Raw genomic sequence first — 26,230 nt, 5'->3', positions numbered from 1 at the left:
GAAATATGGCAGCTGATTTTTTTTAAGTGTCTGTTTTGATATGGTACTTGCTTTGGTTAAGATAGACCAGCTAGACATTGAGTGGACAAAGCAAGATCTTGTGTAAAATGCAAATATTTTTAAGATCCATTTGTTATCTGCCCAGATTCCAAGTCTCAGAACTCAACTAAGGCATCAGCAAAGTGCAGAGCACAGCCTATTATCAACCATAAAAAGTCCAGGATGTATTAAGGCACCACTCATCCACTAGATGATTACCTTTGTTGTAGACCTTCACGCATGATGAAAGCCTGGAGCCTCTCAAATGTTTAGATGAGCACCTAATCATAGAGACAGGTTCGCTTACAAAACATGTCAGAAGCTACAAGCTGTTATAATGTAATGGGGATCACTAGTAAATTGTTTATCACCTAAGTGGCAGTAGAGAAGTGGTGTCTTAATAATTGGTACAACCACATTTAATTCATGCCCTTCTAAAACTTGTTTAAGTAGTTCTAAACCCAATTATTAAAATCTCTAAAGATTTACTAAATTAATACAGTTTCAAATTTGTCATTTTAAATCTGCAGCTTTCATTAAAATGATAACTGGTGATTCTGCCATAAAGATCCTTGTTCAGGCACTTTCTGTTATGAGCTGAGAGCTGTCCCTCAACTGTGCCCTGCACTGTCACCCTGTCACATGCCTCCTGATAGAGGCTACAAATGACTGCTTAAACATGTGCAGGCATTTTCTGCCCTTGTTACTATCAGGTAATGGGGTCTGATCAGTGATCTACTGGTTAGGCTGGAGTGCATGCATGTAGACATGGTTGCTGCAAGAGACTAGAGACAATCAGCAGTACTTAGGGGCAACAAAAAGCTAAACAACAGTAGTTATTGCAAAAAAATAAATAAATGGGGCTGTGTATGATACAGTGTGTTGGCACAATAAGGCCCCTTTCACATGGGCACCTCCGTTTGGTGGACTCTGCTTGCTCAGCAAGGGATTGCTCCGCTGATCCCCGCTGAGCAAGTGGATGACAGGTCTGTCTCCACTCACTGTGCAGAGCGGAGACGGACACAGTCCCACTCTCCTCTATGTGGAAATCAAGTGACAATGGACCGCCAGTCCATTTTCATCCGATCAACCATATGGATGGAAAATAGGACTACCATCTGTCTGGATTTTGGGGGCAGGATCGGATCAGATAGCAGCAGATGTCAGTGGATGCGTTCGCTGACATTCTCAGCTCTAGAGGGGAGAGTGCAAGGTCCAATGAGGTCTGCCTGAAAAGCTGACAGGCGAACCTGATCGGACAGCCTATGTGAAAGGGGCCTAAAGTCTCTCTTAAACCAAAATGTATTTCATTTTTTGATAGAGTGAAGGAGGAATCCCTTTCATTTTTTTTCTTTGTACCTGCTGGTGGGATTCACTCTTGACACTTTGACAGAAAGATGGGATGAGCAATGCAAAATGTATACAGTTCTTACTAGAAAAGGTGGAAGGAAATCTTTCAATGGGGACAGTTGTTCTGGTGAGGATTTCCCTATACTTTGGAGAGATTTAAACTGGCCATACATCAGTAGAAGTTTTTTTAAGAAAATTTATTTGATTTTTTAAGGGTTAGTCGGGTCAGATCGACAATAATTTCAGATCACAAAGACGAGAAAATTTGAAGGAGTAGGATGGAAATTTTTTTTCGGGTGATTACATTTCTGATCGTGAAAGTGTTTTTTCTTTTTCATTTATTGATGGACACAGCTCTTCATCGTCATGACCGTAGGGTTATGCTGCCCTCTACAGGAGTAGGGCACTGGGCAGAGAAACGCTTGAGCATGCCTATGAGGCATTCCGTCGGGGTATACTCCCACTTCCTGCTATAGGTATTCGGTTTTTTTCTGCCTAGTCAGGAGTAAGGACCTAGTTCCTTGCTGGGATCTCTGGTCCTAGCTATTTTTTTGCTTTTTAAATGGAATTCTTTTCCTTCTTTTATTATTTTGTTCCTGTGAGAATCTACTGTCAACTGTCGGACTGGGCAACGAACTGGATAATCTAGATCCTTAGGGTACCCCCCAGCCCGGGCTGCGAGCGCGTGCAGACTGGAGCTCCGCGCTAGGTTGTCCACGACATAGCCCCACTGGATGGGGGTCAGCCTGCGAAGTAAAAGTCTCCCGAGGGTGCATACCAACTGGCTTCAACCTGAGTCACAGTGTTTCCTCCTGGCCGACAGCACCCACATTACGACGGAGCAGTGTCCTGTCCAGAGTGGTGCCCACCCTGTTCCTGGTGTGGTAAGTAGCTGTCCCACCTCTGCCCCTGGCAGGTTTCAGGGCAGACGTGGGCCCCTCCCTGGGATGGTCGGACCCCCAGGTTCCCCTCCTTCCCAATCCGTCTCCCCCCAGCTCGGTGGTCTCTGTGGCCTGTGGCCCCCATCTGCTCACCATATCTTTCTTAGGTGAATTGTGGTGCGGCACTGGCAATGGGGGTGGGAGGAGCACTCCGGCAGCATCAAAAACGATCACTCCTTGAGGGGGATGGGTATGGTGGGGGCGTCTGTCTGCGCCCCCTCCCTGCTGGGACCATTTTGTCCGGCCATGGGAGCTGCGTGGCACCTCCATTTTCTTGTAGCCTGGTTAGCTACAGATCAGCAGCTATGTTTGTGTAGCCTCGGCGGTCATTTTCCTATAGTTACCACTGAATAATAGCGGCCCTCATGTTTTTGAAGCTCAGATGGGCCATAATTCAGCGGTGGGAAGTCCTCGGCCTCTAGTGCTAATAGCCAGACATGCCTTTCACTGATTCCTGCGTGCTGTGCGGAAGCTAACTGTGAGCTGTCCGGTGGTGGTAAGTGCCTGGGGCTCCCTCTTCCTCTTGCTGCTATACAGCAGTAGTGCTGTGCTGGACCTTGTGGTGCGGACATTACGGTGGGGTGTCTTTGGTGGGGAGTGTCTTTTTACACTTGTGGTGCAGATTCCCTCTCCATTCATGGAGTCACTCAAACACATTTCACTTCCTTAACCACTCTCAGAGGATGCCAGGCCCTTCGGGGCCCCACAACTGGCTCCACTGATGGCGGTCCTGGAGTCCTTGGTGTCCAAAGTGGATTTGGTCCTGGGCAAACGGGCTACCAAAAAGCATCCCCCGCCTTCACCTGCTTCCTCTGTCTCTTCAGATCCAGGGTCCGATTTGGCCGCCGCGGATGCCAGTTACCCTTCGGGGTCTGCATCCACGCACCCAGTGTGCTCAGATAGTGAGAATGATTCCGCTGTTCCTCTAGCCGCACAGGAAAAGGCGCATTAATTGTGTCGGTGCGGGAAACCTTACATTTGGAAGATGCAACTTATGCAGCTGTAGAGGCGCCAATCACCTTTGGCACCCACAAGTCCTTCAAAGCGGCAGGGGTGTTCCCCTTTCCCGCCTTCTTTGACGATATTGTCTCAAAACAGTGGGGGTCCCCAAAATGCACATTTGCAATCCCTATGCATTTTGCAATGTGGTACCCTTATAAGGAGTCCCTTCCTAAAAAATCGATGGTACCGGTTTCCAGGATAAGTAAAGCAATGGTAATTCAGGTAGAAGAGTCTCTGGTCTTCTTTGATCCGGCTGATAGGAGGTTGGAGGCCTTGACCCGCCATATGTTCACTGTCGGCACTTAGGCTGTTGTTTATCATCACCCTGGTGTCACAAGCTATGACTAAATGGGCAAAAGTTTTATGCTGGGACCTAGAGGAGAAACAGCTCCCTCCTGAGTTTGTGAAGCTGGTGGATCAATTGGTCCAGGGGCTACAGTTCATCTGTGATGCCTCTTTGGATGCCGCTTCCTTGCTTTCTAGACTGTCTGCCTCTGCGGTGGTCCTGCAGCTCATTATCTGGCTCAAGTGCTGTTCTGCGGACCAGTCTTCTAAGAAGGCCTTGTCCAATGTTCAATTCCTGGGAGATCGCCTGTTTGAAACTTCCTTGGATGACATCATCCAAGGCCTAACAGGGGGAAAGAGTACTCTTCTTCCTCAGGCTTCCAAGGGTAAGGAGTCCCATCGCAGACGGGGACACTCCTTTTCTGCTCACAAGCAGCCTTTTCATTCCTCAGGATTTCAGGACATGGGATCAAAACCCTTCAGAGCCTCCCATGGGGGTTCCAAGAAGTCTTGGTTGGGCAAAACAAGAGCCAGGTTTGCCGGATCTGTGGACAAAAACTCCTCCGCATGAAGGGGCGCCCTCACCCGTATCAGGGATGGGGGACTTCTTTGCTGTATTCCGGACCGTGGACCTTTCTAATTTGGGACAAGTGGGTCCACAAAGTCGTTCGATCCAGCTAAAAGATTGAATTTCGATCATACCCACCGGCAAGGTTCTTTCCTTCCAACCTGCACTTATACCCAGATTGAATTTCGATCATACCCACCGGCAAGGTTCTTTCCTTCCAACCTGCACTTATACCCAGATCCCTTACAGGATCTCTCTGGGGCAGTGCAAGACTTATTTTCTCAAGGAGTGATTGTCCCGTTTCTAATGTCTGAACGTTTTCAAGGTTTCTATTCAAACCTGTTTACGATTCCCAGGAAGGAGAACAAGGTGTGTCCATTTCTGGACCTCAAGGCGCTGAACTGCTTTGTGCAGGTACAGAAGTTTTGAATAGAGTCCATTCGCACAGTGGTAGCATCACTACATCAGGGGGACTTTCTCGCATCCATTGACATCAAGGATGCTTACCTTCACATCCCCCTTTGTATCGCCTATCAGCGCTTCCTCTGCTTTGCCACAGGCAAGGAGCATTATCAATTTGTGGCATTACCCTTTGGTCTCGCCTCCGCTCCTTGGGTCTTCACGAAAGTGTTGGTCCGGTTCTAGCATTACTGTGTCAGCGGGGTATCGCGATACTGGGGTATCTGGATGATCTGCTTTTGCGGGCAGAGCCAACCTCTGAGATCACTCACGCTGAGGGAGTTTGGTTGGTTTCTGAATCTTCAGAAGTCTGCTCTGGTCCCATCCACAAGCCTGGAGTATTTGGGACTGACTCTGGACTCGGCCTCGGCCAGAGTGTTTCTCCCTCTGTCAAAACTTCAGAAGTTGCAGGAGGCGATTCAGCTTCTGCTGTCCAGCAGACGGTCATCTCTTCGGACTTGCATGTGAGTGCTGGGCCTGCCTTCAAGGCGGTTCCATTAGCACAGTTCCACACAAGATCTCTGCAAAAGGAGATTCTAGTGAAGTGGAACAAGGATCTGATCATGTTGAGCCAAGGGGGGTCCTTGACACAAGAAGTGTGCTGGCGACGGTTCGTTCTAGCCCTCTCTGCTGTACACATTTCAGGGGTGGAAAATTGTCAGGCAGACTATCTCAGTCGACAGGCGTTGGACTTCATCTAGAGGTGTTCAGTCAGTTGTGTCTCTGGTGGGTGACCCCCAAGGTGGACCTGTTGGCCTCTCCCCCCTCAACAGGAAAGTTCAGAGGTTTTTGGCACAATCTCGTAACCCTCTAGCCAATGCCACAGATGCCCTAGTGGCTTCCTGGAGTTATTATCGTCTGATATACACCTTTCCTCCTCTCAAGCTTCTGCCGCGATTCCTGCGAAGGATCGAGAGAAAAGGGATTTCAGTCATTCTAGTGGCTCCAGACTTGCCTGGCGGGTCTTGGTACGCCGATCTGGTATGGCTGGTCGCCGAAGTTTCTTGTAGACTCCCTGAGGGAAGATCTGCTGTCTGAAGGACTGATCTTCCATCCTGCTTTACAGTCGTTGGCTTTGACGGCCTGCCTGTTGAAAGCCAGGTGCTGAAGGATAGAGGGTTGTCTGATTCTGTGATTCCTACACTTTTAAAAGCTAGAAAATCTACTTCCAGGAAAATTTACCATCGTACTTGGAAGATGTACATTGCGTGGTGAGAGTCTCTTCGGGTTCTCCCTCGCTCCTTTTCGGCGACTCGAATCTTGGCTTTCCTCCAGCGAGGGGTAGAGCAATGTTTGGCCTTGAGTACCATTAAAGGCCAGGTCTTGGCCTTGGCGATTTTCTTCCAACGTCAGTTGGCCTCAAACTCCTCGGTGCGTACTTTCCTCCAAGAAGTGAGACACTTGCCTCCCCATTGCGGTCTCCATTGCCTCTGTGGGATCTCACTTTGGTGTTGACAGACTTCAGAAACTTCCCTTTAAACATATTCGGGAGATTCCCCTGCTTACATTGTCCCAGAAGGTGACCTTTTTGGTGGCTATTACTTTGGCGCACAGGGTGTCTGATCTGGCAGCGCTGTCTTGCCGTTCACCTTATCTAGTTGTTCACAGGGATAAGGTGGTTCTTAGACCATGTCCATCGTTCTTTCCAAAGGTCGTCTCCGATTTTCATCTGAATGAAGACATTGTGTTGCCTTTCCTGTGTCCTAAGCGTAAGCATCCTAAGGACATTGCCTTGCATTCCCTGGATGTGATTCGGGCAATCAGGGTGTACCTGGCAGCTACAGAGTGGTTTTGAAAGTCAGACTCACTGTTTGTCCTCACGAATGAACCTCGCAAGGGGCTGGCTGCTTCTGATGCGACCATTTCCCGAGGGATCAGACAGACTGTGGTTCAGGCTTATTCTATTAGGGTCAGGTTCCTCCTTCCCCGGTCAGGGCGCACTCTACTCGGGCGCATAGTGCTTCCTGGGCCTTCTGTCATCAGGTGTCAGTGGTGCAAGTTTGCAAAGCGGCCACTTGGTCCTCTGTGCACACATTCACAAAGTTTTATAAAGTGAATGTGTTGGCATCTGCTGATGCTTCTTTTGGCCGCAAAGTTTTGCAGGCTGCTGTTTAGAGGATTTGTCCTCTTTGAAGGTGTTTTTTTCAGGTAAGCTCCAGTTTTTCTCAGATGAGCTCCATGTTACCTGTTTGGCTATGTTTAGCCTTTGGGAAGTTAGCCTTTGGGAAGTTTGTTTTCTGCTAATCCCACCCCTCATGTTTGACACTTCTTTGGGACGTCCCTATGGTCATGAAGATAAAGAGTTGTGTCGGTCAATGGACAGAAGAGAAAATGGGATTTTTGACTTACCGTAAAATCCATTTCTCATTTCATTGACGGACACAGATCTTTGGAGTTGTTTTTTTTCTTCTCACGCTGCTTGTTACAAAACTGAATACCTATAGCAGGAAATGGGAGTATTCCCTTTAGGGACTGCCCCTAAGTCATGCTCAAGCTTTTCTCTGCCTAGTGTCCTACTACTGTAGGGGCAGCATAACCCTACGGTCATGAAGATGAAGAGCTGTGTCCGTCAATGAACATCAGAGAAATGGATTTTACGGTAAGTAAAAAATCCAATTTTTTCAAAATTGATTCACAGCAAATTAAATTTTGACGTACTTTTGAATGACATTTGCCAAGTCATCAAATGTACCCGGGACAGATTTTTTGTATGAATGCCCATATAAATATTCAAACGCATGTTGTTCGAAACCTACTAGTGTATGGCCAGCTTAACACTTCCTGTCTTGTCTTCTGGACATGGGAATAAAAAAACATTTCCCTAGTAGGGTACAGAAGAAAAAAAAAAAATTAAACCTGATCGTGGGGGATGGGAGGGTGTAACCTATTCCTAATACGTGCAAAACTAAAAAATAATTATTTGACTTTAGAGATATCCTAAACTCAATTAAAACAACTTTCTCAGTCAATACTGTCCCACCAAAATTGAGACAATAGAATAAATATATAGGAGTATCTGTGTTATCTATCCAACATTTATGCAATTTTGAAGGTATTATGGTTCAGTATTTTTTAAAGCATCAGCATTTTAAATGTCAATTAAAATAACACTGTGTCATTTATCAAGTTGAAAGCAAAGGTAAAGTGGTCCCCGCTGCAGTATAGCTTATTTATATCGCCTTCATTATGTGATTCTAATCTGGATGTAGTTCTTGCTTTGTAAAAAAATGAATGTCACCATGTTGAAGTATGTATCATTCCATGACACAACTTTAATAATTAAGTAGCTGTAAATTTGAACTTTCAAACATGTGTGAAACTTTAGACTAGTTGCCTAAAAACAGTATTACTGTGTAGAGAAGTAAGCAGTGTCTTTGATCCACAAGTAGTTCCAATGAAGACTTCACCAAGAGTGTAGGTTCCAACTTACACTATGGATACAGGTAAGAGCATAGTGTGTGAGCATGTAAACTGCAAGCATGTGTAGTTTTATGGTATATTTCAATGCTCTTTAACAGAAATATTTTGAGAAAAGACATGGCAGCAATATGGAAATAAAAAAATGAAATAATAAAGTAAATCAAGATTTGAATATAATGCAGTGTAGAAAAAAGGCGAGCTGTCCCTCCATGACGTAGTTAGACTGAAGGACAGATATAGTAGCCAGAAGCATTAACACTCACATATAAGTGTTCTATTCGTAACGTGTGACATTTTAGAATAGACTGCCTTAAGACCGCTAAAGGGGTTTTAGTAATGACACGGACATATTTGGCCAGATATGAACTATCCTTTTATCTTTCCAGCAGTAGTTAGGAAAGTCTGTTTTATATGTCCTGTCCTGTTTTATATGTATGCTTTAGCAAAACGGTTACAACCATGTGGGAATTGGCCTTGTCTGGCACATTTATGAGATCTCATCTGACGTTTCAGATGTTTTAAGGACCCTAACTTGGCTCTGACATTCTGTGGCAGGGACTTGTAATGTATGAAGGGTCATGCAACAAATCACAAATAGCTTTATGTAAAAGGGGGTCCTTCATAGTCATGTGACAGCCTGAAGCTTGAAAAAATAATTTAAACCATTTTTTTTTTATAAATTATAGCTTTTCTTTTAGTTCCTTAATGTGACTGTAAAGTGAAACCTTTTATTTTTTTAAAATAACAAATATGTTATATGTACCTGCTCTGTGCAATGTGAATATAGAAGCCTGTGGTATATTGGAAGACTATTGTACCAGCATCGCAAAAATATGAGTTTATTGGGTTATGGGATACCCAAGACCAAACTTCCAGATGGTCAATGGGGGGAAAAAGGAGAGGGGAATGAAGGAAGGGAAAAAATTGTGGTGGGACTTTCCAGGTACTGTAATCAATATTCAAGTAGAATAAAATCAAAACTTTTTTTTATTAAAGAAACATAGTTTTAAAATTACATCACAATAATGTGAACATGATCAGTGTTTACATGTACTCTAAACAAAGTTTGCAAACACAGTATAAGTTCTAGCAATCCTATGATGGATCTCTCAAACTTTTAAATGCGTAAACCTCGACATGTTTCGTGGTATGACCACTTCTTCAGGAGGATGCTATACACATTTATGCTTTCATCTGATGATAACAATCAAACAGTTAGTAGTCATATTTCACAAATATGGCATAAATGACACAAAACCAATATGGGAGGAGCCATCTTACCCAGTGTTTGGAGCCACGGTGGATCACAGATCTAAGAGCACGGCCATCAAATAACTCTCACCGGCAGACATGGGAGACACTATATAAAAGTCAGTAGTAGAGGGTATATATCTTTAACCACTTGCCGACCGCTCACATGGAGCGTACTGCGGCAAAGTGGCACGATCCCGTCCAGCGACGTAGACCTACGTCGCTGGACTCCTCCCCCTGTAGGCGCGCTCCCGCTGTTTTCATTCACAGCGGGAGTCGGGCCAGGGGAGGAGCAGCGGCGATCGCCGGGGAATCTAGTGAGGAGATCCGCCCGCCTGTGTAAACAGAGCGGGCGGATCTCCATATTGACAGAGACTGACAGATCGGAGTGTTCAGCATAGCTGGACATCCGATCTGTCCTTCTGTCACTCAGTCACCTCCCGCCCCCACATGTCAGTAAGCACCAGGCATACATTAACCCCTCCCTCTCCAATAAAATTAACCCCTTCACTGCCAGTGTCATTTTTACAGTAACAGTGTATATATATAGCACTGATTACTGCAGTAATGTCACTGGTACCCCCAAAAGTGTCAAAAATGTCAGTCAAGGGTCCGATCTGTCCGCCGCAATGTCGCAGTCCCGCAAAAAAAATCGCAGATCGCCGCCATTACGCGTTAAAAAAAAACACCAAAAATGACAGAAATCTTTCCCTTAGTTAGTAAACGCAATAACTTTTGCGCAAACCAATTAAAATACGCTTATTGCGATTTTTTTTACCAAACATAGGTAGCAGAAAACAAATTGGCCAAAAATTTAAAAAAAAATTGATTTTTACATTTTTTTGGGGGGGGGAATTTCATATAAAAAAATGTTAAAAATATTGTTATTTTTTCAAAATAAACGCTCTTTTTTTGTTTATAGCGCAAAAAGTAAAAATCACACAGGTAATCAAATAGCACCAAAAGAAAGCTCTGTTTATGGGAAAAAAAGGACGTAAATTTCGTTTGGGTACGGCGTCGCGCGACCGCGTAATTGTCAGTTAAAATCGCACAGCGCCGAATCGCAAAAAGTGGCCTGGACTGAAGACAGCAAAATCCTCCGGTGGTCAAGTGGTTAATTGTCAAATGTATAATTCAGAAGAGTTACACCCCACATCCCATGCAGAAAGTAGGGGGTGAAGAAACTCAGAGGTGGTGACTTACATACGGGGAGGAGTGTGCGGTCAAACACCTTATCCTCATAAAACCATGTGACTTCAGGACAAGAGAAAGAGTGGTAAGTAAAGAAAGATTAATAAAAGAAAAAAAGGAAAGAAAGAGAGAAAAAAAGAAAAAGAGAAAAGAGAGCGGGGAGACCAAGACCCCAAGGGGGAGAGGGGAAGGGGGGAAAAAGGGGGGAGGGGGGGGGGAAAGGATGAAAGGAAAGGGGAAGGGGAAGGAGAGACAGGGAAGGGGATAGAAAGGGAAAAGGAAAAGGGAAAAAGGAGTTAATACTTGAACTAGTCACAAAGGTTGGATAGAAAAGACCACCAATCACCGAAACAAAAGGCACCATGGTAAAAAGGTTTTAATTGTATGCGTCTATAAAAAGACAAGAACAGGCCCAGGTGGCCCATAGGAGCCTGCCAATAATAAAATGGATCCGATCCAGAAAAGGCACACTCCACCTGGATATGGACCAAGAGGCGAGGGATTGGGTCAGAGCAAATGTAAATACTATATTGGTGATAGAGCTCCACTCAGTGGTGGGAATTCTGAAAGGATTTTACTTATACATTGCCAAGCTTCCCCAAGCCAAGGGGAACACAGGAGGCAATAATCTAAAATATAAATAAATATATGCAAAGCCTTATAAATCTTTATGTCTTGTAGCCAAGGTGATTAACATGATCACATAACTGTGTATCCTACAGTCCAGATATATCACTTACCCTCTGAGGTCCCACATAGAGTGTGTCCAGGTGGAGGTGAAGAATAGCAGCGTCCGCCTACATTACCGGCAGCGGACGCTATTTAAGTGTCCGCCTAGCGGTCCACGTCACCACGCTCCCATCGAGCGCGTGATGTCAGGCCGCTCTGACCACGGGGACTGCGCGGTATCGCCGCATTAAACCGCGATACTGATAGGGCGTCATGGAACACCATCAGACTCGGGGGTCACATGTCCGCCAGCTAAGAGTGGGCCCCGCCCATAGAGGAGGATCCAACCGAGGCCCCTATAATGGTAGATGGAACATTGTAAATACAGATTAGCCATGTATAAAAAAGAAATATACAGTGCCCCGTAAATAATTGATGTACATCATTAACAAACAGTATCAATACATATACATAACATGCATATACCACTAGATATTGCAGTTTTCATAATATTAGAAATATTTATATGCAAAGGACGCCATCTAGTGGTCATCCTTCATATTGATTGTTTGGGTTTACTAGAAAAAAGAAATTAATGAAAGGGAGAGGGAAAAAAAGAGGGAAACTAAAAATGTGATCCAAAAGATGCTGGGTAAGATGGCTCCTCCCATATTGGTTTTGTGTCATTTATGCCATATTTGTGAAATATGACTACTAACTGTTTGATTGTTATCATCAGATGAAAGCATAAATGTGTATAGCATCCTCCTGAAGAAGTGGTCATACCACGAAACATGTCGAGGTTTACGCATTTAAAAGTTTGAGAAATCCATCATAGGATTGCTAGAACTTATACTGTGTTTGCAAACTTTGTTTGGAGTACATGTAAACACTGATCATGTTCACATCATTGTGATGTAATTTTAAAACTATGTTTCTTTAATAAAAAAGTTTTGATTTTATTCTACTTGAATTTTGATTACAGTACCTGGAAAGTCCCACACCACAATTTTTTCCCTTCCTTCATTCCCCTCTCCTTTTTCCCCCCATTGACCATCTGGGAGGTTGGTCTTGGGTATCCCATAACCCATATGCTCTTTGCAATGGTTTTGCACAGAGCAGCTCCAATTCTCCTCATCTCAATTCCCCCACAGGCGCTTCTGGCTCCTCCTGAAGCATCAAAGCGGAAATATTTATTGTAAATTTTGGCAAAAGATTTCAGCCAAGTATATCTAAGGGAAGGGGTCTTTTAGCAAAATCATTAAAGGGCAACCTGGGTTTTAGAAACCTGTGAAAAATGAAAATTATATAATTTAGCACTAAAAGATTTTGAAAGATAAATAAAACCAATTTGTTACATGAATATAACACCAGGTGCAGTAAGTAATTGCCTCTAAATTATTCCATTGAAAACTAGCAATAAAGCAATTTAATAACAGCACTTCTGTTTCATCAATACCACGCATATACCCGTGTCCTCGCATTGTTTTGGTAACGTATGACCTATTTTGAGAGCACTGCTCCCTTTATCCCTATTACCTATCCCAATGCATTTGCATTGTACATTTAATTACCCTTTTCCTGATACTTGTGTGATAACATATATATTTTTATAACAATAGTAAAAAGTTAGAAAAATAAAATACAATGCATACACATTTTACTTACATGTGAACATGAAAGAAATAATTTATATATTAAATATATAATTACACACATAGGAAAATGCATACGTTTTGTTTCACTGTTAGGCATTTCAGGGACCAGAGTGTCCATATTATAAATACGGTATACCTAGTTACACTGGGGTTGTATTTACTGTTCACTTTGCAAGGGAAGTTGCCCTTTACAAGTGAATTTGCCCCAGAGCTTAGTGCATGGGAAAAAAAAGGATTTTTTCTTGCACATGATTGGTGATTTTAAGTCACTAAGCTCTGGGACTAATTTATTTTCAAAGTACATCTTCCCTTGCAAAGTGAACAGCCTAATCGCCATTAGTAAATCAACCCCACAATCGCTATATACCTTCTTCCCTTTCAATTTTTTTTTTTTACCCTTTGAACACTCCAGAATATAGCTCCATTCTAATTATGTATGCACATTACTGTTAAAACTTGACAGATTTTTCTAAATTTTCTGTGTTTTTTATTAACCAATGAAAATATTTTTTATACTGACCTTTCATTTATTTTTATATGTCCTGTGTATTTTTACATTTGTTTTGAATCCACCATATTACTTTAGAGTCTTTAATCTCAAAATTCTCTTTTGCTTCCATATTTTTTCTTAACAGTTTTTTTTTAACCACTTTAGCCCAAGCCACCGCAGATGTACTGCAGCAGGCTGGCTCTCCCAGGCAAAGTCCGTACATGTCTGGGAGCAGCTAGAGGGCGATCGCGCACTGCTGGCGGCGTGCTCCCGCCCCCGCTCGTCAGTGGGGAAGCCAGTGCAGGTGCCAGGCGGCTCCGATGGCCGCCGGCCACCCGCGATCTCCCGCCACTGACAGAGAAGGACGGACAGCTGATGTAAACACAGCCGTCCGTACTTCTCCCTGAGGTTATCACAGATGTCATGTGATCCTGCTATATAGGATCACATGTCTCTGTGATGACTTCACAAGCCACACCCCCCCACAGTTAAAAATCACGCCCTAGGGTCACATTTAACCCCTTGATCACCAATACTGTTAACCCCTTACCTGCCAGTGTCATTATTACAGTAACAGTGCATATTTTTAGGACTGATTACTATAGTAATGTCACTGGTACCCCCAAAAGTGTAAAAAATGTCAGTTAGGGGTCCGATCTGTCCGCCGCAATGTCGCAGTCCCGCAAAAAATGCAAATTTCTGCCATTACTAGTGAAAAAAAAAAAAAAAACAATAAAAATTACATAAATCTTTCCAGTAGTTAGTAAACGCAATAACATTTGCGCAAACAAATCAAAATATGCTTATTGCGATTTTTTTTTTTTTACCAAAAATATGTAGCAGAAAACAAATTGGCCTAAAATGTTAAAAAAAATTTGATTTTACATTTTTTTTTGAGAATTTCATATAAAAGAATGAGAAAAATATTGTTTTTTTGTCAAAATTGTCACTCTTTTTTTGTTTATAGCGCAAAAAATGAAAATCGCATAGGTGATTAAATACCACTGAAAGAAAGCGCTTTTTGTGGGAAAAAAAGGACTTCAATTTTGTTTGGGTACAGCGTCGCACGACTGTGCAATTGTCCATTAAAATCACGCAGCGCCGAATCGCAAAAAAGGGCCTGGTCATTGAGCAGCCAAATCCTCCTGTCTGAAAGTGGTTAATGACAACCTCAGTTTTGTAAATCTTTGCCATTCTAAAACTGTAATGAACACTAAAGCATATAGATACTTTCATTCCAGTCTTCTGAAGGTGCCTGAACTATATGCATAGTTATATTATATTACAAAGCAGTCTACTATGGCTGTAGTTACATAAAGAACGTAAATTCACCAACATAAACCATCCTTAAGTTTGATGACTTTTCTGTCCTTTGCAAACTGCTCACTGAATTTCATTTGACTTTGTTAAAGGCAAAGTTATTATTTGATATGAATCTTACAGTAGCTGTGTAAGATATGTGTTATATGAAGGACATGCTCAAATTTTTAGAGAGGAGGTGCACATTGTCACAGTACAGTAACTTACCAGTGTTAAGCCGATTTTGGATTAAAGAATGATGGCCTTTTTGTACAGATACATTTACAGCAGAGTTTTACACTTTTCGGCTACAAGATTATCAACATTTCAATTGTAATTAAAATCTGGATCACTGTTTCAGTTTACTCTTTTAAACGAAGTATACTGCTTTCTCCAGCTTTATCCCTTACTTTGCTTCTGACAGGGACTGAGAAAGGATATTCGCTGTAGAGATGCTGCAGGAGAAATGCTGCTACAGAGGCTCACCATTTAAAACAAAGTTAGATGTTTTAGGCAATATAAAATTGGCATGGATTAGCAACATTCAGTCTAGCCTTTTCAATAAACTACTCATCTACAGATGATGTCCATGGTGTAGAAGTCCACGTCTGTCAAAAGGATTTTTTACTGACTAGTGTAGAGGAAAGGGGAATACTGGGGAAAAGTCTATACTGGATGGGTACAAAAGGTTAGTGCACTACCCAGTTAACTATCTTAGCACTGAATAATATTGAATAATAGTCTGACATGGTATTTCTTAACCCAAGATATATTGAAGGAGGGGGAGGGCCAATATATTGGCATTTATCAATCCTTAATTATGGATAAACCCTTAAATCTGGTTTTCAGTATGCTTGGCATCATGCCTTACAGCATGCAGATTTTTTAAGCAAATAATGTTTTTTCTAAATCTGTATATGTTCCCTTCCTTGAGATTCTGCCAACAAACAGCCCTTCATGTTGGAGGCTGACAATGCTAAGCCACTGCCTCTCAACTAGCAGCAACATTGTCTGTCTGTCGTGCTCAATTTTTCCGTTGGTCATTGGCCAACACTTCTGCTAATTGGGACGCACTGGCTTAATGTTGTCAGTTTAGAACAGGAAGCATGTATTGGCAGGATTACCAGTTAAAGGAACTTAAAGGTAATTGTAAATGAAAGGAAATACAGCCTGAAAAGGGAATCAATTGCAGCCACTACACTCAAGAATTGGTAAGCTGCAACATATAGAATTTTTATTTTTGAGTTTAGAAACTTTATGTCAATGTTAACATCAAGGGGACAATAATGATACTTTGTAGGAAAATGTACTAAGCAGGGATGTAGTTTTAGAATACAGTAGTAAATTCTTCCAAGAAATGGCAAAGAAATGCTGGAAGAAATATGGAAGCTGCCATTGCTGACCTTTTTTTCTGTATAAAGATAATTGTCTGGCTTTTGTTTAGATCCTCTGGCTTAAAGTGGTCCTTCAGTCATTTTTTCTTCTTTCATTCAATGAAACCTTCACCCCTTGGTGTACAATTATTAAGAATGAAAAATGTAATTTGGTGTAATTAAATACCTTTTTTCCTGTACTTCCTATTGCCCTGCTTGAAAAACGCAGAGGCTAATAACGTTGTTTCCTGTATTTGCACTGACTCCCGGGAGATAAATGTCAGATCTCCCAGCAGTGCTTTTTTTTTTTTCCCTCTCACTCTCGAGAGAGTTTACTGGCAGGGGAGGGGGTGGGAAAAGTTGAACAGGGCAGGGGGGAGTAACTGTAGCTACAGATGACGCCTAGTGGAAGGGCGAAACGCGTCCAGCGAGGCACAAGCGTACTATGTAATTTCCGGCTGGTGGAACGCACGTCGCGCTCTGAATTAACCACCGCACACCAGAGGAATACTATGATTTTAAATGTAGGTGGATACTTATTTTAAATAAAGCGTTTTACATACTTCACCATGAAGAGTCTTTTCCCTTTTATGTGCCACTGTGAAGGAGAGTAAAGGAGGCATAGAGGCATAAACCATTCCTTACAGCTGTTTGTTGGTTCCTGCTCAAGATTGATACTGGGAAGTGATTACCAGGATAAAGCCTTTACCCTAAGTTGTTCTGGTGAATGGGGACACATTAGGGGAGCATGGAGTACAGAGCAAGCAAGCATGTTTTTGAGCACATTTATTGAAGCACTTCAGCACTTTTGTGGAATATCACAGCAGCACTTGATGAATTTATAATTGTTGACTTTTATATATATGGATTTTTGTTGCACATGATCACCTTTGATTGCACAGAGCACTTTATATGCTTTTGAATATAAGTGTTTGATATTACAAAGTGTATATCTACCAAGCAGCGCTGATACCCAGGGTTTTTCATGTTACTATAGCAGCCACAGCAGAAGTTGGCCAGCGCTGCTATAGTAGCCTGTCTACATTGGAAGGGACTAGGCACTTCCACTGCGCATGTGGGGGCGGGAGCCCATTACCACGCATGCGCGGGATTTACTAGGCCTGCGAGGCTGAGCAGTCTGCATTATCCCAGGAAGAATGCAGCTTGGGCTCCTTTTGCCCTTAACAGAAATGGCCGCTTTGAACACTGAGGGAGCAATGTATAAAAAGCATTTAGACACAGAAAGAGTAAGCTGGCATTCATTACTATAATAGTAGCGCTGAAACACTATATAAGAGTTCCTAAAATAGACAGTGGATGTCCACTAAAATAACAGTGTGGTAAAAACTTAGTCCTCACAGTCTTTAATTGACTAATACCATAAGTCTATTAACGGGTGAATTTAAACATCAATCCCCCTTCCAGATCTTCAGTGACTCTTAAGTTTATTTAATTTTATTCAGTGTCTATAAAGTTTATCTCGTGTCTATATATTTTATCCCTACATGGATATCCCTATTTATGGCTTCAGTCACTAGCAGTAACATCTGCCATCCTTTTAAATCTTATGACATTCCATTTCAAGATATAGTTTAGGCTCTTATATGTGATTTTAAATTTGTTTGATTTTAAAACATTTTCAAACATTTGATTTTAACCTGAGTTTTAGTATACTCTCTTTTTATATATTTTTATATATTTTAATATGTCTTATGCTATTATATATTGTATTGATATACACAGGTTTATGCATATTCATGATTTTATCTTGTTATGCTTAATATCGCAGCTATTTGTACTGTGGGTATATGACATATTTAGATCGGGTCATTTGTCTGGTAATGTAACAATTATCGGCAGTGCCCGCTCGTTTATGAGTAACAGGTCACCCGATCAGACTAGAGTCCTTCTAGGAGTTGGTCTGGGTTGCTTAGATCTATGGGCGTAGTTTCCATATTGCCAGGTGTCCGCAGAGGTGGTGGGTAATCAATAGTAGACGGGGGAACTGTCCATGGTTTGTTTACCTTCCGGCGGAAGTCGGCATGATGTCTTTCCGGTTGACCTGGTTGCTCTATCATTGGTTGCGACGCTGTGATTGCGGAGCATAAAGAGGATGGATGCGTCGTCCTGGCCGCGCCCCCAGTTGAAGTCAGGAAGTGACGAAACGCGTCGGGGCGTGGCCAGACGACGCACCCAATCGTGGTTTACGGCAGCAAAGGACATCCGGAACTACCCGATCTGGCGTGGAGCCACATCGGATTAGGAGAAGGGGTCCCGATACTGCTTTTATGAGAGATGCTGTGATTTATCCAACTACAAGTGAGTGCATTATGTGTTGTTTTACTTTGGAATAAAGCCTTATGAGACGTATTGCACTAGTGGAGATATCTGTTTATTTTCCACATATTTGGGAGACATTGGCAGAAAAGGGACACTACACTGGATTGGGAACCATCTCTTGCTCGATTTAACCTATCCTATGGTGACATGTGGATTTGTGATCATTATGCGAGTGGTGCTCACTTATGAGAGTAGGTGAGCATATCTATCCGGTGAGTGGCCATTTCTTATTGTCCCCCTGCACTTGGTGGTGGATTTGTGGTGACCCGACCAGATTACACGGAGGTTTTGCAGTACTTACCCAACAACTACCGTTAATAACATTGGACTTTCATGTTTATTGAAGATCTGGAAGGGGGATTGATGTTTAAATTCACCCGTTAATAGACTTATGGTATTAGTCAATTAAAGACTGTGAGGACTAAGTTTTTACCACACTGTTATTTTAGTGGACATCCACTGTCTATTTTAGGAACTCTTATATAGTGTTTCAGCGCTACTATTATTCTATTGACATTGTTACCAAATATTTATATTTGTTCAAGTAGCAGCTTCAGGGGTATCATTTTATTTCCAGCAGTTGCTGGTGCATCCTAAAGCGCGGAGATAGTCACACAGTTTGGGCGGTAACTGAGGATTATTATTTTATCATGGCATTCATTACTATTTACAATTTATGATGTATAATAATTGATCTGCATACTTATGTTTTTTTTAGGGTTCAGCTACATTGACTGCAGTTCCTCTTTAAGGTGACCATGTCACTACAGGGTCTAAACAGTCAAAAAGCAATACATGTAGAAAGATGAAGCAATGTACAATACTTAACTTTCTGGAAGCCCTTGTCTAAACCACTTAAGCCCCGGAGAATTTGGCTGCTTAAAGACCAGGCCCTATTTTGCGATTCGGCTTTGCGTAACTTTAATGGACAATTGCGTGGTTGTGCGATGATGTACCCAAATGTCCTTTTTTTCCCACAAACAGAGCTTTCTTCTGGTGGTATTTAATCACCTGTACGATTTTTATTTTTTGCGCTATGAACAAAAAAAGAGCGACAATTTTGAAAAAATAACAATATTCTTCACATTTTTTTATATGAAATTCTCAAAAGAAATGAAAAAATCAAATTTTTTTTAACATTCTAGGTCAATTTGTTTTCTGCTACATATTTTGGTAAAAATAATCGCAATAAGCGTATTTTGATTGGTTTGCGCAAAAGTTATTGCGTTTTACTAACTACGGGAAAGATTTATGCAAGTCTTGAATCCTTGCAGTGGTGTTTCAAGACATGGGCCACAGGAAAGGTGAGCATATTGCCTCTTATTTCTGCAGGTATTGATTTTTGTTGTTTTTGCCCTGTAGCATTAGGATTATTTAAATCAAGTTGTTATCTGCATACTTGTTCAGGGCCACTCAGGAAAGGTATCCTTTATTAGAAATGCATACTAGGAAAAATAGTAGGCTGCCTTTGGTAATCTTTTAAAAAAAAATGCAAGGTGCCTATCTGCCTCTGGCTCCTCTACTCTCTGGCACATTAATCTAGAACAAATATCTTATTATTTAAGTCAGAAAGAAGTCAGACTTTTGATCTACAGACTTTGTCTCGGTCAGAGTTTTAGGAGATTTCAAAGTATTCTGATCAGTGTTAGTAAGAAGCATTTTCTGATGCAGAGGCAGTCTATCTATTTCTTTTACTATAGGTTTCCATTAGCGGGTATACAGTATATAATATACTGTACATACATATTTTTTTAATTCTAAATACCTTTTTTTTTTTCTAAGTGATCACATGACTTCTGTTCTCAGCTTAGAGAGCTTGAGTTGCAGACTCAAGCTTAGAGTTGAAGGGAGGGGGGGGGGGTTGTCAGCAGGGGGCAGAGAAACAGCATTACACTTCTTCTTAGTAAAGAGCTGTGCAGAGTGGCATGTCAGCACAAGCCTGACCGTTGGATTACAGGCAGGCTGTGCGTGTAAGAAGAATTCAAACAAATTTACCATGATGGGATGGATGTGCCTCTATACCTAGCATATATAGCAGAGGTGGGGGACTTGAGTCACATGACTTAAGTCACCAGTTTGAGGACTTGAGACTTGCTTGACTTGACTTTGACTTGGTATTCATGACTAAAGACTTGACTTTGACTTGAGACATATGATTCGAAATGACTTTACTTTTTGAAGTTATTAAATATTTGCATTTTCTTAAGATGTGTTAAAGCAATATTTTGACTTGATTTGTGATGACCAAATAAATGACTTGACTTAACTTAACTTGCTTGACTTCTAGCAGGGACTCGACTTAACTTGCTTGCTTTTCGCCACATTAACTTGGGACTTGCTTGAGACTTGACACATGTGTGACTTACTCCCATGTCTGATATATAGTTTCAAATTGAAAGAGAGGGAGACTGGTAGAATCACCAGGCAGTTCACACAAAGGAAGCAGAACAAAGAGAACAAAATACTTTTTTTCATACAAGTACATGGTACAACAGACACATATCACGAATATGAAATGTTGGGGTAACAAAAAATGTAAATAGAATTGCTGATTCAGGAACCTTTGTAGGGTAACATATTAGGGTTCCATTCCTCTCTATTAAGTTTAACTTTCTGTCTTTTTTTTTTTTGTTTCCTTGGTCAACCAAATTGTTGTATTTCAATGGACACAATTTTGCCTCTCATTTATACTCATTTTTAGCTACACTTAGAGCGCTTAATTACCTGGTGCTTGCATGCACCAATAGTTTTTATGCAAAGTGCCCCAAAAGGTGCTATGTTAGGTGAAAGAGTGACCCATATCTCTTCTTGGAGGATGTGTAATCTGTCCCTGCTCTTCTCATGTCCTTATTGCCTACAAAGTGAGATAGCCATTTTCACTAGCTAATAGAGAGAACGAATAGTGATAGGGGCAGTATACACTGTGATTTAACTATGTTCTAATTTCCCTGGTTTAAATGCAGATTTAGGATCCATGTAGATGCCATGACTAATCAGTAAAGCCTGTTTTACCCCTGCAGCATTCTCTACCACCCCTCTGAAAATGCACAATAGAAACTGGTAGAACAGCAGCCTCCAGGTATTTCAAAGATGATGGGAATGCTTTTCTTTTTGTTAGATTTTTTTTTTTTTATCTGAAGAGGGATTTAGCAGCAAAATACAACCCTGCAGTTGCAAGTCCAACATTTGGCTCAAACTTGTTACGCCTTTTAGTTTAACATCAATGTGCAGTGCAGCCTGATACGAATAATGCCATGTTAAACTTGCCGTGGCATATGTACAACCCCCTCTGCCTGCATATTAAGTTTTAGGTCGGCGGTCAGGGGTGTTAAAACCTTCTGTGTAAACAAAGCCTAAACCTGTAATAGTAGTTATGATCAGGCTTGCTTTATACAGATTTATGAACAATAAAGACATTTCAAACTAGCCTTGAGCATCTCCAAGTTTCCAGAAACATTAAAAGTTCTCACGTGGCTAAAAAAATTTCCTGGGCCAACTTTGTTCAAGGAAAATTGGCAAACAGCTGAGACACATTAACACATGGTAACAAGCAGTATATACCTGCAGAAGTGACCATTTTGTTGTTATAGTATAAAGTCAAATCCTAGATGTTGGGAAAACATATTTATTTCCTGGCGTTCTATAGTTGGTAAAACCCAGAAGACTAGAAACTATTCTCCTAAAGCTTAATATTTGACATATAAAGTCATGTCTTCTTAGTGAAACCTGACAAACAAAATGATTGACTTTTCCTGCAGGTAAAATCATAGATGTGTTCTTTACTTGGCTACATAAATCATGCAGGCAAACGTTTAGCCATTTCCCTTTGTAAGGTGTGGTGCCATTAGCTTCTGTTAGTCAAGTAGTTTGTCCTTGACCTAAATTTCAGCACAGCATACTTTTGTTGTCCTGTAATAATATCCTGCCAGTGTCATGTAGTATAATGAAAGCACTGAGGCAATGGAAATTTAAATATCACTACTTACAATAAAAACAACAATGGTGTTCTTTTAAAAATAATTGGAGGAGAAATTCAAATTATTCCTCTATGTCCCTTCAGCCAACTCTGGTTCCATAGCGCAGAATAAACTTAAATATAGAGGCATTTATCCAGCTTGATTAGTTCTGTTTTAAATTGGTTAAAGTGTACACAAGAACTCAAATGTAATATATTACAGTTTACTGGTGTTTAGATAGAGGTGCCTGCATTAGTGTTTTCCAGGCTTTGTTTCCAATTTTTTTACCTGGTGATCCTGCCAGTGACACACTTTCTGTGCTAGGGAGGAGCATAACGCCACAACAAAAGGGGAAGCTGTTTTGTAGTCCTCATATAGCTGATAACCACTCTAACTGATAATAATCAGTAGAGGCAGAGAGTACAGGAAGTTATCAGCTCACAAAATTTCTGGCAGGATTAACAGATTATGTTTTACACATAATAAATAAATAACACATTTAGTAAAACGCTTCAATAATATATTAAATAGACCAATGTGAATCACATAAGGAATTAATGTTAGGGTTTATATACACTTCAATTTATGTTAGTTGAAAATATTGGAATAATATCTTATATAATGCTTGCAGACTTTATCGAGTTGCAATTAGGGATAAGTTTGGGTTTAGTCTGAACCTAAGTTTGGAAAAAAGCAGAAGTATGCTGTAATTACCAGTCCAATATGCTGTAACCGGGCCATTTCCCCCCCTGCGGCTACACATACTCAGGGGAGCATGGATGCTTGTGACATCATTGACCTAATAGACTACATGGCCATATTAAGGCAATGATATTGCCCTAATATGGCTATGTGGGTAACACTGGTCCCTCCCTGCATACTGGGTATGGGGACACCCTCTTACTCCATTTTATTTATCACATTTTGTGAACTGCCCAACAGGGTATCCCATCTTCACTTTGTTTCTCTATGTCCACTGCATTATTCACTCTGTCAGTTTCTTTACTAAAATTCCCACATGACTGCAGCAATATTCCACTCTCTTTCTGAAGGTCAGACCACTTATCTTGCCATTTAGATGTTTTTTAGTCATGTGACACTTGTAAAAATTCCAGCTCTTTATTAAGTCTTCTTTCTGGGCAGATAAGGTGTTTAGCAAAATTTCTCTTCCCTGGGGCTTCCTAAATTGTGGGAAAGCTTTCCCCAACTTACCCTCCTAAAATTGTTGGTTGTCTATGTCCACTGCGCTGTTAGACACCCATCTCATTACAGGTTTCAGCCCCAGCCATCACATCAAAACAACCTTATGTTTGTTATCACCCAAAGCAACCACATTAGGATGAATCAGCAGTGAATTACACATTTAATAATCGTCAGAAATGTAAATATTCTGTTTGTCAGCTCTAGCAGGGCAGTGATGGCAGGGACAAACATGCAACAGAGGGGTTATCCCCCCCCCGACAAACTCACTGTACACCAACTCTGCTGACACTTGACATTACATGCATCAGTGTTAGAGTCGGGGACCTCCGTCTCTCCCATTACAGCTATGCTGTCTGGCATTTTCACAGATTCCTCCTTTTTTTGGCATCACATTGTTCTCCACCCTTTTGCGGGTCACGGGCATGATTCTGCTGGTTTTTGTTTCTGTTGTGGCTCTTCAAACTTATGAGGAATATCTGCTGTTGAAGCATGCACCCCATTGACCATAAGCTGTTCAGCAGTCCCTTGATGTGGCAGTGGCAGAGCAGATATAGTCTCTGCCCCACTGTTACACACAGAGTCCTCTTTCAATATTGCTAATAAAGTTTTGTCAAACTATCCCAGTCTAATAATTCTGTGCTCCAATAAAAGGTACTTCACAGTGATCTTTACGAATACTAGGTTGCAATATCATCAGTTTCCGTTACCAAATCTTATCACTGGAAGCCTGTTGCTTTGAACTAAACACATAAACATCTTCACCTGTGTGAACCTGTGGCTCTTCATCAAATACAGGAACATTTTCAAAGATGTCACTCTAACTTGAGAACATTCTCATATGGTGTCGCCCCCACCAGGGCGACACCATAGCCCTGGATAACCTGTGGCTCCAGCACACCAAGCTCCTTAGAGGTTTTGAGGCACTTCTGCTATCTTAGACACCATTGCTAGGAGAGAAAACATATCTTTCGATCTTTCGCAGTAGTCACTCCTACTACAATCGGCTCAGCATTTGGGCTTCATGACACATTTAGCAGCAAAATACAACCCTGCAGTTGCAAGTCCAACATTTGGCTCAAACTTGTTACGCCTTTTAGTTTAACATCAATGTGCAGTGCAGCCTGAAACGAATAATGCCATGTTAAACTTGCCGTGGCATATGTACAACCCCCTCTGCCTGCATATTAAGTTTTAGGTCGGCGGTCAGGGGTGTTAAAACCTTCTGTGTAAACAAAGCCTAAACCTGTAATAGTAGTTATGATCATTCTTGCTTTATACAGATTTATGAACAATAAAGACATTTCAAACTAGCCTTGAGCATCTCCAAGTTTCCAGAAACATTAAAAGTTCTCACGTGGCTAAAAAAATTTCCTGGGCCAACTTTGTTCAAGGAAAATTGGCAAACAGCTGAGACACATTAACACATGGTAACAAGCAGTATATACCTGCAGAAGTGACCATTTTGTTGTTATAGTATAAAGTCAAATCCTAGATGTTGGGAAAACATATTTATTTCCTGGCGTTCTATAGTTGGTAAAACCCAGAAGACTAGAAACTATTCTCCTAAAGCTTAATATTTGACATATAAAGTCATGTCTTCTTAGTGAAACCTGACAAACAAAATGATTGACTTTTCCTGCAGGTAAAATCATAGATGTGTTCTTTACTTGGCTACATAAATCATGCAGGCAAACGTTTAGCCATTTCCCTTTGTAAGGTGTGGTGCCATTATGCCATTAGCTTCTGTTAGTCAAGTAGTTTGTCCTTGACCTAAATTTCAGCACAGCATACTTTTGTTGTCCTGTAATAATATCCTGCCAGTGTCATGTAGTATAATGAAAGCACTGAGGCAACGGAAATTTAAATATCACTACTTACAATAAAAACAACAATGGTGTTCTTTTAAAAATAATTGGAGGAGAAATTCAAATTATTCCTCTATTTCCCTTCAGCCAACTCTGGTTCCATAGCGCAGAATAAACTTAAATATAGAGGCATTTATCCAGCTTGATTAGTTCTGTTTTAAATTGGTTAAAGTGTACACAAGAACTCAAATGTAATATATTACAGTTTACTGGTGTTTAGATAGAGGTGCCTGCATTAGTGTTTTCCAGGCTTTGTTTCCAATTTTTTTACCTGGTGATCCTGCCAGTGACACACTTTCTGTGCTAGGGAGGAGCACAGGTACACAAGTACATTCCCAGAAATGGGTAACTTCACTTTGACAGTTTTATCATCATTAATCAACATCACATTTGCACCACTGTGACAGGGCATCGTACAGTAACACTAATAACAGATATGACTGTTGCAAAGTGGTGGAGCAATAGAGATCTTTATATTCTATGCCATAGATTTTTAAATCACCCCATATCATTCATTCCCTTCCTAGCATGATAGAACTACATAGAGTGGAGAAATTACAGTGTTGACTTCTATCACTCAAGCCCCTGAACCCCTCCCTCAACATTCCCCCGGCCCAGAAATATTAGAACAGAACGGTGATGGAGCAAGGGAATAAATGTGAGTTAGTAAAGGGTGTCGGCCTGAGTTAATGCAAGTAGAATCTGAAATCCGTTGTAATTGTAGCAGCTGTAAACTTCAGATATCTATAGCTAATAAAGCTCAGCAAAAGTAAGGAAATATGGAAAAATCTGTAAGATTACGCATCAAATAGCTAAAAAATGTAAATAAAACGGACACAAAACCTGAGGTGAGAATAAGCAAACTCTATTT

The 26,230-nt window shown here is 41.3% G+C and overlaps 1 protein-coding gene across 9 annotated transcripts in view; it reads left to right on the top strand.

Moving 5' to 3' along the window:
- UTRN (utrophin) overlaps positions 1-26,230 on the top strand; it is a gene marked incomplete at its 3' end in the record, with an annotated part of 1,040,500 nt that overhangs the window by 846,060 nt on the left and 168,210 nt on the right. For 4 of the 9 annotated variants that reach the window (XM_082249941.1, XM_082249943.1, XM_082249939.1 and 1 more), the window contains one exon: positions 8,031-8,087. The exons of 4 other annotated variants lie outside the window; for them this stretch is intronic. In XM_082249941.1, the coding sequence (XP_082106067.1) occupies positions 8,031-8,087 (57 nt within the window). The remainder of the gene's footprint in view (positions 1-8,030; positions 8,088-26,230) is intronic. One more of the 9 variants, XM_082249940.1, reaches the window with a different exon arrangement.

The sequence above is a fragment of the Pelophylax lessonae genome, assembly GCF_965119305.1.
Source record: "Pelophylax lessonae genome assembly, chromosome: 3".
In the NCBI taxonomy this organism is placed as follows: Eukaryota; Metazoa; Chordata; class Amphibia; order Anura; family Ranidae; genus Pelophylax; species Pelophylax lessonae.
The sequence above is the reverse complement of the archived record's forward strand: the minus strand, read 5'-3'. Positions and strand labels throughout refer to the sequence as shown.